The sequence below is a fragment of the Pleuronectes platessa genome, chromosome 2 (assembly GCF_947347685.1).
Source record: "Pleuronectes platessa chromosome 2, fPlePla1.1, whole genome shotgun sequence".
Lineage (NCBI taxonomy): Eukaryota > Metazoa > Chordata > Actinopteri > Pleuronectiformes > Pleuronectidae > Pleuronectes > Pleuronectes platessa.
This window is the reverse complement of record NC_070627.1, coordinates 8,357,833-8,371,333: the sequence shown is the minus strand read 5'-3', so window position 1 is coordinate 8,371,333 and position 13,501 is coordinate 8,357,833. Positions and strand designations below refer to the sequence as shown.

General features: G+C 43.7%; 1 protein-coding gene across 1 annotated transcript in view; it reads left to right on the top strand.

Moving 5' to 3' along the window:
* LOC128455592 (cadherin-22) overlaps positions 1-12,748 on the top strand; it is a 68,475-nt gene extending 55,727 nt beyond the window's left edge. Inside the window, exons 9-12 of the mRNA XM_053439271.1 lie at positions 2,303-2,420; positions 6,189-6,338; positions 6,707-6,808; positions 12,207-12,748. Coding sequence (XP_053295246.1) covers positions 2,303-2,420; positions 6,189-6,338; positions 6,707-6,808; positions 12,207-12,748 — 912 coding nt within the window. The remainder of the gene's footprint in view (positions 1-2,302; positions 2,421-6,188; positions 6,339-6,706; positions 6,809-12,206) is intronic.
* The last annotated feature ends 753 nt before the right edge of the window (positions 12,749-13,501 follow it).

Below are 13,501 nucleotides of genomic sequence, written 5' to 3'. Positions count from 1 at the left end.
TCATTCTAACTAAAAGTAACTGTTGTAGCATTATTGATTATATGGATTATACAGCTAATATTTGTTCACAGGATATAGGTAAAATATAATCACAAGATACAGAGAAACATAGATATCTCAACACTAGCAGTCATAAGTCGTAAATGAAACATCTTTAATATTGGGGATTTCTCTCGGTTTAAACATTGTTGGAAACATTTTGTATATTATAAGTACAACAAATCAACGAATCATATACTTCTCGTCATTTTTAGATACTTGTATGAAGAGATGTTAATAATAAAATATATTTACTAAAATAGTACACATTTTTGTAAATATATGAGGTCAAATCTCAAGGTCTTTGTGAAATACTCTTTTTTTACACTTAGAAATACAGTAGTTTTCCTCAGCTCCAAGCAAACAAGCATCTTTCAAATGACTCATCAGACTGATTTGAGACTAGTAAAGATTTTGCACTAACATGCTGTATTTTTTTGGGGGAGAAATTGACTTACAATTAAAAATATTATTGGGTTTCTCTTCCGAGGTTCACACACACTTTACAAGATTAAACTTTTAAGACACTGTGATAAAATGCAGCCGAACAGCACAGGCGGGGGGGGGGGGGAGTCTGCTTCCTGCTGTTACAGCCCATCACCTACCCCATCATTGTTGTGTCCGCTGTCTCAGCTAATGCAGGAATCGGTGAGTCAGCCGCAGTGACGTCACCGCCTGAAGCCTCTGTGCCAGAAGTGTTGTGGCCTCGTTGGGGAACGTGTCTCTGCAGCCGGGCAGTTCAATGAGTCTGGGTCACAGGATCCTCTGACTGCACGGCTACATTAAGAGATATATGCTGTATCTTTGAGGAAACTGTTCTATAGATTGTTATGTTTAAACAAGATGAACGTCATGTTGTTTGTCTTCAGTGATTCTTCTTTCTACAAGTTGAAGTTCTAGCGTCCCTCGTTGGCCGAAGCAAATAATGAGCCTGCACATTTGTCTATATGCTTTAGAACTGTTCAAGATATTTACTCCGTCTGGGAAAAGATTCATGGAGGAAATCAAGTATATTTCTGTGAGTTTGAGTTGAACAGTATCTTATACTGACTACATTTTGATGTTGAAATAGCTTTTATCTTTCCTAAATAAGTGTTGTAGCAAATGTTTTTTTTGAAAATGTCCAACTAGAGCAACTTACATACAAACTCATCAGTAAATCAGACACCAAATCAATAATTACATTGTCATAATAATTACTTATTTTTCTGTATAACAAACAATATGTGTTATTCGTATTTCTCCTCGTTGGATGTATGATTGGTTTATTTTTGCTTATTTCTCTCACCATCGTTTTTCTCCTTAAATGTGTCTCTCAGTGTATAAAATTCAAATACACGTCAATATTAAAAAAATATACACCCTAGCTTTATGTTACTTTAAAAAAACAAATAAAAAAATTGTGGATTTTTCCTGCACTGTTTATTTTCTACAATTTGTTCATCAGGAGTCAATATTTGCTTCTTTTTCATGAGCGTGTGCAGTAAACAAAGGTGAGGAAAAATCTAAATAATAAGAAACTTGCGGACTCGTACACTGTGTGCCAGCAGAGGGAACACGGACGAGGCTGCGGAGTGAAAATATCATTTATCAGTCGGTGGTTTGATGCCGGCTGCGCAGTAATGGAGGATGAATTGTCACTGAGAGGCCTGTGTTTGGGTGAAAGGATCTCCGGGGACTGTTAGAAGCTGTTCAGCTCCCTCTGAATCCTATCTCACCTTATTGTGTCCACACAAAGTTCTGGAAATTGGATCTTATTTGAGTTTTATCTGTGAATGTGGATTACTACTATTGCATTAGATAGGAGGACGACACCCTCGCCGAGTGCCGGTGTCTTCTGTTCCCCCGGAACATTAGCATTTTCACTCTGCTCCCTCGCAGCCTCACACACTATCTCCGTCCTCCTGGGTTCAAAAAGAGGCTTTTCAGGAAGGTACTTTATGACGGTTTTGTATTTCTAACATCAAGACATTTTTGTATCACTGTGTCAACGTCCTGGACAAAGACGTTTTACCTCTTTGAGACTCTGCCAGCCTTTGAACTGCACTTTCATGGGAAAACCTTCTGTCTCTTCTGCATCCAAGCACATTCACTCCACCTCACTCCCTCCCTCATGAAAGAGGCATTTGAAATGTAAAGTTTGAGTGCTCTTCGTATTCATTTCCTTGTTCCCTGTTGAGTGGATCTGATGGAAAATCTAACCTGTGTTTTTCTTCTTGTCCTTGTCTGTCCTTTTCCACTGTGGTCGCCCCTCTGTGTTTAGCTAATTCACACCATCAGTGTGACGGATAGAGACGAGCCACAGGCCGGACATCGCTTCTTCTTCACCCTGGCGCCCGAGGCTGCCAGCAATCGACACTTCACCCTGTGGGATGTTAAAGGTGAGAGGCCATATCTTGGGGTAGGAGCATATTTGAGTAGCCCGTGGCGTTATCGGCACAATTTAATGTTTAATAATAACATGTATATATGGAATTTTCAGCCCAGTGTGGTTCATTGGGCTTCCAGTCCGTCCGAGCCTTTCTGGATTATTCATTCGGTCTCAGAATCCTCTCCTTGTCCATTCCCATTCTCACGTTTTCATTAGTACACGAGTGAATGCAAATTTTAAATTGTTCATGACTACATCAACACTTTCTCCCTGACTCAACTGTTGGAGATCACGATAAAGCTCGTCAAGACAGAAGAGTTTAAAGTGATTTCTCCATACCCCCCAGTGATTGGCAGTCTGACAGTCTGGCGAAGTGCTGAAGGGGGTTCTGTCAACGTAGACCTTAAGGCAGCGTTGAGTTAGTTTAAAAGACTGCTGCTCCCAAGACTTCAAAAACACACTGTCTGAAAACTCACTGGTAATTTCGACGTCTCAGTTTCCTCACTCAGGTGCCAGCTGGTTGACATTTCAACACGGAACACATCATAGAGAACACTGTGGGAAGCTTTTTTTGACAATTTCAGGAGACTTTTCAGAGTCTGCGATTTAGAGGTCACCTCATTATCAGGCGGATTTTTTAAATTATTTAATTTCGTATAAAACACCACCTGTTCTGGTGCTGCAAGCAGACTGACACTACTTCATCTGATCACATGCCCCTGCCTGTGTGAAACTCGGTACTTGCAGACAAGACAATTTTGACAGTTATCCTTGTTTAAAGTTTGCTTCGGTGTGTGAGGTTAAACGCTTCACCGAGCATTGTTTCCACACAGTAGGGGGATTGGATCTGAATGTCATTATCCTTGAAATAAATTACAGAGCACTACACAGAAGTTTCTCTCGATTCCTCTTAAACACGGTGTCAACAGCTTATGTAATTTCCTGAAGTGTCATCAAATTGTTATTCGGTAAAAACACACACAGTTTTATGTCAGTGTCTGCACAGCGTAGGAAAACATTAAAATCACTTTTCCCCTGTGATGACTCGGCTTTGTCAGGGTTTTCTTTTTTTTCATGCTCGTCTGTTTCTGCAAACATGCTTGCAGATCCCACGTTTAGCAGTGTGTACCTAAGTGAATGTGACATCTGGTTAAATCAAGATTGATCTGACACCAGGAAAATGTCAGGGGAGCAGCCTGAGCTTGGGAAATGTCACAGTGCGGAGGCTGCGGCGTTTTCTCCTGAAGTCGTGATGCTCTCATGCACGTGAAGGGATGAACGAACAACCCAAGCCTTGCATAACGGATACACACTATTCTATTTAAAGTAAACATGCTGCTTATTTTTTCTTTCTCCCCTTCACACAAAGAGCAAACGCACAAACGACGTATATAATGTGCACGTGCACAAACAGCATTATATTTTTCCCACTTCAGCCTGTTATGTGATGTGTGTAGATGTGCGTCTACATGCAATAGCATTTCTGTTGCTCTCCTCAACCACATATTGAGGAAACTCTATGAATCAGTGCATAACCTAAAATAGTAAAATATGAATGTCAAAACCAAGTCTTAAGCATCAAATGGATTGATTTTCCATGTGACCTAAATGTCCTCAGAGACTCATACACACACAGTCGTAAAAACTAAATATATATTCTTTAATATACCTCATATACCTGGACCAGTGTTAATTTCGTTGACGAAGACGATGACGAAATATATTCGTTAACGACCTTTTTTCCATGACGAAGACGAGACGAAGACGTAACGAAAACGAAACTTTGAAAATAAAAACTATGACGAAATCTATTTTAATTTTCGTTGACGAGACGAGACGAGACGAAAATGTTGGTGGTTGACTAAGTCACAATAATTTTTAAAACATCATCGTATCAGGCCGTCATGAAGTATCAGTAGCGGGCGAGTGAGTGTGTTTGTGTATGTGTGTGTGTGCGCCCCAGATAGCGCTCCGGTCCGTAGCTCCGCCCCCCGCCTCGCGCACTCGCTCAGGGAGACACAGTGAAAGCAGAGCGCGTTCTCGTGGAGCAGCCTCTCAGTGACCGACTGCTTCTTAACTATGGAAACAGTGAAAACCAGAGTTTCTATGGTCTCAGCTGCTCAGAGATCAGCCTCAGCTTCTTGATCAGAGCAGAAGCTGCAGTTGGTTTGTACAGAGCTGAAGTTTCTGTGTCCGGCTCCAGTCTGACCTGCTCTCCCTATTTGTTTTCACATTTAAAATTAAATATATATTTTTAAGCTATTAGGCTGCAGCTATATGTTTTTATAGAAAAGGAGTTTAATGTGGCTATTAAATGTGACTAAAAATAGACTAAAATGGAATTAGTTTTCGTCGACTAAAACTAGACTAAAATGGAATTTGTTTTCGTCGACTAAAACTAGACTAAAACTAAGAAGGATTAAAATGACTAAAAGGTGACTAAAACTAATATGCATTTTCGTCAAAAGACTAAGACTAAGACTAAATCAAAAATAGCTGCCAAAATTAACACTGACCTGGACAAACACTATTGCTGATCCTATTTATAGATTTATTTTGAAAGACACCGAACCCCACACAGACTTTTCATCCTCCCGCCCTCTTTTTTCCACTCCGGTGTCTCTTTTCATGGACACATTTATCAACCCGTCACTTTCAATCTGTCCCTTCTTCTTTTCCTTATCATGGCCTCACATCGTGTTCTGTCTCTAAGCCTTGACACAGCCATTCTTTTTCCACCCATGTTTTTCAAAACGTTACCTGTGCTCCTGTCCGTAAAGTCCATGCTTAAAAAAAGCAATGTAATGTGATATTTTATCGAAATTTACTTGACATATCTTGTGAAATATGGCTATTGAAGGTTCTGATTGGATACTGCACCAGATGCCACCGCCTGTTTGTGTTCAGCCCTGGAAGAGAACGCTGTGTAAAAGTCAAAATGACAAAGTCAGCGGTGTAACGTTCCCGTACATAAACGGTAATATGAAGATTGTTCTACATGTGGCAGAGGAGCTCCGGGGCCGACGTGGATAATGGTGATATATGTTCTGGAGATGGATTGCTCGGTATCCTCGATGCAACTCTACCCACAAAGCGGCTCCCACTCTATTTGTCAAAGCCTCCTCCTGGATTCAGTGTAGCATTTATCTATGTCTCTGGCAGAGAAGTTTAATTTCAAACAGTGGCTCTCTCACTCATTTTCTCTCCCGTTTATTTTTTTTTTCATTTTTATGCTTGCTAGATCAAATGAACCGCACGGATGCTGCTCACAGTGAAGTCATTTAACCCCGGGTTGACTCCACGGCCCCTCCTTGTGGAGTCCGTGAACTGTGGCTGTTTGAAAATGATTTAGTCAGGTGTTTATTCTCCGGCACTCTATCATTTTCTTGAAGTTGTTTTCATTGTTGCTCTTGAATCAAATGTCAAACATCTTACATTTCTGAAAAGTATGATTGGCCTTGATATCTTAGTAACGATCAACTGTTTTTTTTTCATATTATATATATTATATTATATTTTTTTATATCTCCTCGATCAGTAAGTACGGTCTTGAGTTGAGGGGAGTATAAAAAACAACCAGGGTCATAAAAGCACTCACTGGATTGAGATCATAAATTTTAAAGCAGCGAGGTAAAAGAAAAAAAGAAAACACATCAGTGAGCAGACGGAAAGGTTTTGTTCTTCAAACATTGAATCACTCATGTGCAATCCTCTGCTGTACCTTGTCTCTGATCCTTCCCCCGACCCCAATGCACTCCCGCCCCCCCCCCCACCCCAGACAACACAGCCGGCATCCGGACCCAGCGGTCGGGCTTCAACCGCCACGAGCAGAATGTGTACTTCCTGCCCATCCTGGTGGTCGACAGCGGGCCGCCCTCCCTGAGCTCCACTGGCACCCTGACCATCCACGTCTGCGGCTGCGACACTGGTGAGAGCGAGACTGAGGGAGCTGCACCATTACTAACATTATCGTCACTGTCACCTTTCTGCAGCAGCAGCAGCAGCAGCAGCACAGCGGGAAAAAAGGTCATCTACATGACATTGTTTTGGTCAGCAAACAGTTCTTATCAGCTCATGTTTGCGGGAAAATAAAATATCACGCGGCCGTTAATCTGCAGACGAATGGCCCTTGAGTGAAATTCGTCTGGATGGAGATTTAGTGCATGCATTATAACACGTAGTTCTTTTTCCTCTCTCTTGATAAAACTGTGATTAATCCTTCTCCTGTAATCAAGATTCATAACCTGTGTTGAATATGTTCAGAAATATACTTTGTTTTTTTGTCTGTCAACACAGAGGGAGCCATCCAGTCCTGCAATGCCACAGCCTATGTAATGAGTGCTGCTCTCAGCCCTGGGGCGCTTATAGCACTGCTGGTGTGCATGCTCATCCTCATAGGTAAGCACACGGATGTACTCATGTATAGTACATATGGATGGATGGATGGATGGATGGATAGATGATGGATGGATAACCACAATTGATAAGAATTGCTTTTTCTGGGGTCAGCTACTCGAGCAGGTCCAGCAGGAGCACTAGTGAGAGGTTCCAGTATAAGAGGCCAGTCTGAGGGAGAAGACTGTATATGATGACTTCATGTCTTCTGCTCATAAATTCATGCACGAGAACATGTGTCTTTTAATGGATTGACCAGATTTAGAAGCCATCTATATTTCATGAATGAAATTTGCGCATGGACTGGCAGAAAAGAAAACTAAGACGAATGACATAAATAAAAAACAATCAATTTTTCATCCCTCTTTCACGAGTGGCTCCTCACGTTTGATATTTTGTTTGCTTCAGTTTTGAGGAGCCGGGCAAACACGTTGTCTAGGTGTATGAATGATACCGAGGCGACTTTGATCCTCCGAACACAGATGGAATGAATGGGAGTAAAGTGGGGGGGGGGGGGGGGGTCGGGGGAGAGCAAACAGGCGAAAGAGCTGCCTCAGCAGTTGTCTCCCCCTGCAACAGTAGGGCTTTAAGTAAGAAAAGCTTTCCAGACATTCTTTGATTTATTTTTATTTATATATATATATATATACACACGCACACACATGCACATGACACACACACACGCACGCACATGCTCACCCTCTCAGGGACTGAAGAGGTTTGGTATTGTCATATCTGAAAATTTTATGAGTTGGCTTCTCCCTCTCTCTCCCCCCCCCCTCCCCCCCTGCACATCTCTGCATCCCACTCCTCGGTGACAGCGAGGAACGACATGGCTGTCATGTTGTTTTGTCTCCCCCGCTCCTGCCTCTACACATTTGTACAGCGCGCAGGCAGTGAATGATGGACGACGTGACAGGAGGCAGCAGTTAGCGAGGCTTGACTTTGCTTTGTGTTTTGTTTGAGAGCTCCGCTAATGAGGGCTGTTAAATCTCTGTCTCCATTGACCAAACCATCCACTGTGGTGAACTTCAAAAGCCGGGGTATAATTTATTTATCGCGGCTTTTAGAGCCTCAACAAAAATGTTATGTTCAAATCTAAAGGCAACCTCTGCTGGCTATAAAAAAAAAAGTGTGTTTGCAGTGTTTGGTATCCTGGGACAGATGACATCCTCTCGGAGGGCTGAGTAAAAAACTGTTATTTGAACATTAAAAGCTCGACCCTGTGCAGGGAGGTGCATGGGACCATTTATTGTTCTAAGCAGGAGAAGCAGAAGAATCACACTTATGCCAAACACTTAAAAAATTGTTGGTATCAGTTCATGAGCCATTCTGATTCCATTAATGAAACTAGTGCGGTGCCTGTTCTAAACCGGCCTGTTTGGAAAAGGCTGCTGCTGCTCGGCCTGTGTTAATGCTCCTGTAACATGCTGTCACTTCCTTATTGTTTGCATGGAGGTTTTTGTCTGCAGAGCTTTTAAGGAACGGTCTAGATTGAGGTTAGAAAACATTGTGTTCATCCTACCTGGTTTATGTGCATTGAAGGTTTTATAGTCAATGTTTTTCTTTGAAGACAAACAGGAAGTGAATCTATAAGTGATGTTTCCGTGACAGAGATCAGCTCCTGTGCCATGTGTCTTTGTCTCGGTCAAGGACCTAGAAGAAGACATTTTATTTTTTGTTAACACGCAGCCCCGCCCCCACTGACTGCAACAATAAGCTGATTGAATTTTCATTGATATTGAATATATCGCATGTCCGAATTGCCCTGAACTTGGCACCGAGCACTTTCTTCCATGTGAAGCTGATAAGATGGTTCCTGATAGATGCATCCCACATACAGACAGACAGACGGACAGACCGACATTTGCTCGACGGTGCCATGTTGATTCCAACAGCCAGGGACTCTAAGCGGTGCTAAGCCCATGCCACTCTCAGTGACTGATTGGTTAGAAATGGACCGAACGGGCCTCATCAACACTCTGAAGTGCAGGCGGAGTCCGAGCACTTGGCTTCTGCCAGTCATCACGTTGATTGTAAGATCTCAGGGCTGCAGGCGGCAGCCGGGTCGAGCCGTGTGTTCACGAGTGTCGCCCGGTGTGACAAACAGACGGGAGCGGGGGGGGGGGGGGGCAATCTCATCATTCCGACCGCACGTTGCCCGATACCTTCCTGTCCCCCCTTTACCTAACCCTGCACACACACACACACCAAACACACACAAACACATTTAGTACGTGTCCACTCACGAATGCTAAGCACACATCCACACACTAAATCAGCCTTCACCTATTCAGTGCAATGCAATCCATTCTCTCTTAGCTTCATTACTGCTCGCCGCTCGTCTCCTCACACAGACACACACACACAGACACACACACACACACACACACACACACACACCACACGCGGCGACTGCCTAACCAGCCCGCCCGCACTGCCTCTCTCGTGAGACTGGACCACCTCTATTACACCAATTGTTGGATGATGAGAAAAATGAAAACAAATTTCTGCCTAATTACCTTACAAACAAACAGTCCCTCCATCAGCTCCTTTATAGGCCTGATGTGATGAATCCATTCCACCGCGCCGCAGCATCTGCATGCATCCATTCCAATTACCTCCCATCTGCTTGCAATGAACTCCTGGGTGGGGGCGACCAGCGCAGCCCAAGGGTAAATTAGCCGTCTTGTCAGGAACACTCCCCGCAACATCTGTACACAAGGGGGACCGGCTTTGTACGTATAGGAGGCAGATAAACACACATGCCTACACGTGCTTCCTACAAAAGGTAAGATCTGTACGCGGCGTTGTGTTGAGATTGCCTGAGGCGAGCTAATCTCCAAGTTAAATAGCTTTTTCAGAGGCTTACAGTTCAAGCAGACGAACACATAGCAGGTAGCCGCGTGTTATCAGTGAGGAAGTGAGGTTATCTGATCGTCTTTTGCGTCCCACAGATCTGCCACCGACTCCTTTTAACAGCGATTACTGAGGAAACAGCTGATCTGCGAGTGTGAGGGAGTTCATAACATCAAGCTTTCTCCCTCCTGTTACCCTCCTCATTAGACTGAATTAAGAGTGATGGTCTTAGCGCTCGTTTGGCATGCACGGCAGCGCCACAAACCATGACTGTTTCCTCCGACCCAGTGGCAATTGCTTCACCCCTTTCACGCCGGAGAAGAATAAGCACAATAGTTACAGACACCTCTCTCCCGAAGGAGCCCGGCTAACAATGTAAGAGAGGAACGCCCGCACGTTATCAGGCGGAGATCCTGCATGGAGTTATTTTTCAGAGCGTTTACAGGATAATTTGTGATCATCATACGCTTGAAACTGTTGCTTTTTGCTCCGGAGAAAGAAAAGAGCAGGGGAAAAGGAAAGCGGAGGTGAAATATGGTGTTTTACTGTCACATCCTGACTCTGAAGGTCACTTTGTAAGAGCACATTTGTCCACGGGGCCTTTCTTCATGCATATTAATACACGTGCTTGAACGTGTACATTTCCTGTTCACAGCCTATGTGAGGTCCTGACATTGATGTAGTTTGACTTTACCGGTGGGGATTCGGAGCATCAAACGACGCCTGTGTAATTGATGCTCTTTATATCTCTGTGGGCTTGTAGGCATTTGTTTTAGGCAACAGGCCGTCTGTTCCAGAAGATGCACGGTGCCTACCGGTTAATGATCTATATAAATGTCCCCTCACTGGCATCAGGGGAGTAACCGGAGAAAGGAAAAGGGATTCTGTCTGTGGAGACACAGTCCACAGCTGAGTGGCCACAAGAAACACATCCTGCTGCCAGTCAAAGCCGAGCAACTCCACCTCTTCACCTCCTTATGTGGCTTCTATCCTTCTTTTCTCCATCGCTGAAACTCCTTCACAACAATCACGGCGAGCCGGCATTTCCTCACAATCGGTTTAAAATAAGCACATTTCAATTAACGCCGCTAATTGACGTGATTGTAAAGTGGGAGGCCATTAACATCTTCTGGAAACCATCACATTCATTCTGATCAGTTCTCCATTATAGAGACGTAAACAAATGAATCGGGCCCGTTCCACCAGCTGCAGCAGTCAACACCAGATTATAAATAATCATCTATGAAAAAATTGGTCCCTGCGCGGTTTTAACGATAGTATCACCCTGGTAATTTATTAGTAGAGTTATTATCTCTAATCGGGATGCATGGTTGTATTCGATAAAAAATTCACCATGTTTTGTAAATCAACCCCATGAACACGTTTTTCTTTGAGAATTACTTTCTTATCCATTAAACCAAACTTGTTCGTTGCCATTTTTCTCCGGTGTGCAGAATTCATCCATATTTATTTTTTTCTCCGGCCTCTGAAATGACATTGGGTGACATTGGAGAGTTTCCACCAGGATTCATTCAGAGGTTTTCCGGCCCCGATGAGAGATGATGAAGCTATAAGTCTATAAGTGAGACTTCTCTTATCAGAAACACGGGCAGTAATTAAAATAACAAAGCTGAAATCAAACTCCTATTGATTCATCCTCGGTGGGGCCTTTGTTTCCCTCTCATTAGTCCACGTCAGTGATCCATCTCCATTGTTTTCCTCTTCTGAGGTAATTTCTTTACTTTCTTTGGAGGTGGTTGTCTCTTCTCTGTTTTGACTCAGGTGATGGAACCACAGAGAATACGTTTCATTCAACTTGGATGAGTATTGATGTTCAGATTGGCCTCCATTAGCCCATTTGAATCATATTTCTGAGCAATGCAATCAGTGTTGTGAAAAAAAATCAATGTCCATGCATACGTAATGTAAAACTTAATAATATATTATCTTCCGCTGCCGTGCCTTTGCCCTGAGAGGGGAAACCAAGCTACAATGACATTTGGATTTATTTAATTTTTTTTAAATGGAAGATTACGTGCAAATCCATCATGCACAGTGCACGTTTCATTTCCAACACCGTGTGTGTGTGTGCACATTTAGTACAATTATTTTCTTTAAGAAAAGTTGGTAGTTCTGAATCCCCTGAATCTGGATTGTTATATTATTATGTCTAGCAGCATGAAGAGGGGTAGCATTTTGCATGGAAGCTCTTTAAACTCAGCCTGACAGATCTTAATCCGTGTCGACTGTGCAGAGAGTTAAAGCTGCAGATCTCAAATGACTTGCTGTAATGACAGTTTATAAAATCCTTTAAATAGGAACCTGTCTCTCTCCCTGGCTTTATCTCATCCTCCTGTTCGGCTTCATCTGACAAATCCCAACCTCTGTGTTGTTTTGAGAAAAAAACATTAAGGTGCAACATGTCCCGACACTGGAGAAAAGCAATGTTCCCTGTATGAACTTCTACATGTTTAGTATTAATGTGGAATGCAGCTTGGTCTTCATCTCTTTCTAAATCTTATTCTGTGTCCTTTTCCATCAGTCCTCGTCCTGCTGATCCTGACCCTGAAACGCCACAGGAAGGGCCAGAGGATGGCGGAGGACGAGGAGGACATGAGGGACAACGTCATCAAGTACAATGACGAGGGCGGAGGGGAGCAGGACACCCAGGCGTACGACATGAGCGCCCTGAGGAACCTCTACGACTTCCCGGAGGCCAAGAGCTGTGACTCCGGCCCGGACATTCGCTCACTGCCGCAGTGGATACAGGCGAGCCGAGCAGCCGGGGGGGCAGAGGGGACCGCGGCGGCGGCGGCTGCGGCGGCGGCAGACTTCTCCCTATTCAAAGGCTACATCCGGAAGAAGGTGGAGCAGGCCGACGCTGACCTGTCGGTCCCGCCGTACGACTCCTTCCAGACGTACGCCTTCGAGGGCTCCAGCTCCCCGGCGCTGTCGCTCAGCTCCATCCACACGCTGTCCACCACCTCGGAGCAGGATTTCTCTTACCTCAGCGAGTGGGGGCCGCGCTTCAGGCAACTGGCGGGCTACTACGCCCCGGGGAACCCAGAGGAGGAAGGGTCCTAGCACAGCTCCTCCTCGGCAGAGAGACATTCAAACTCCCTCTCCTCGTCCTTCTTCCTCCTTCTTCTCCTTCTCTGCCTCCTCTTCTCACCCTCTGGCCCTCTTTGGAGATCATCAGAGCCAGCACTGTGTACTCCTTGAAACAGAGCACAGCTTCTTTATCTCTTTGAAAGAAAGTTCCCGGCGTCAAAGTTTGAACTCGAGATTTTTTTTTACTTCTGATCTGTTTTTTTGGGAGATTTCAGACGTCAACATGAAAAGCTCTGGCGATGTTTGGAGAGAGAGGAACAAAAGAGAGACGTCCACGTTTGGTCACGTGTGAAGGGACGACTTCTTCTCTCTCCCTAACCCTAAATGAAAATCCTTATTTTAAGCTATGAGACTGTTTTCAGAATTCAGAGAGAAAAAAAAACAAAAAAAAAACACGTCAAAGCAAATTGTCTGAGAAACAAGTATTTATTTAAGGAGGAAATATTTATGTATTTATTTGTTTGTATGTATTTATTTATTTATTTTACATCATTATTGCCATCGTGAAAAACTGAGACCGTGAACTCTGCCGAGGTGCTGAAGACACCGGGGGAAACGAGGAGGACGACAGACACAATGCCGGTTCAGAGACGCCGACCGGGTCATATAAAAATAACAGTCTGGAAAATATTTGTATTTATTTTCTATGACCGCTTTTGTAAAATAACCGATTTAAGAGGAGAAAAATAAATGGCCAACAGAAAGAGGGAACAGGACGCATTGAAA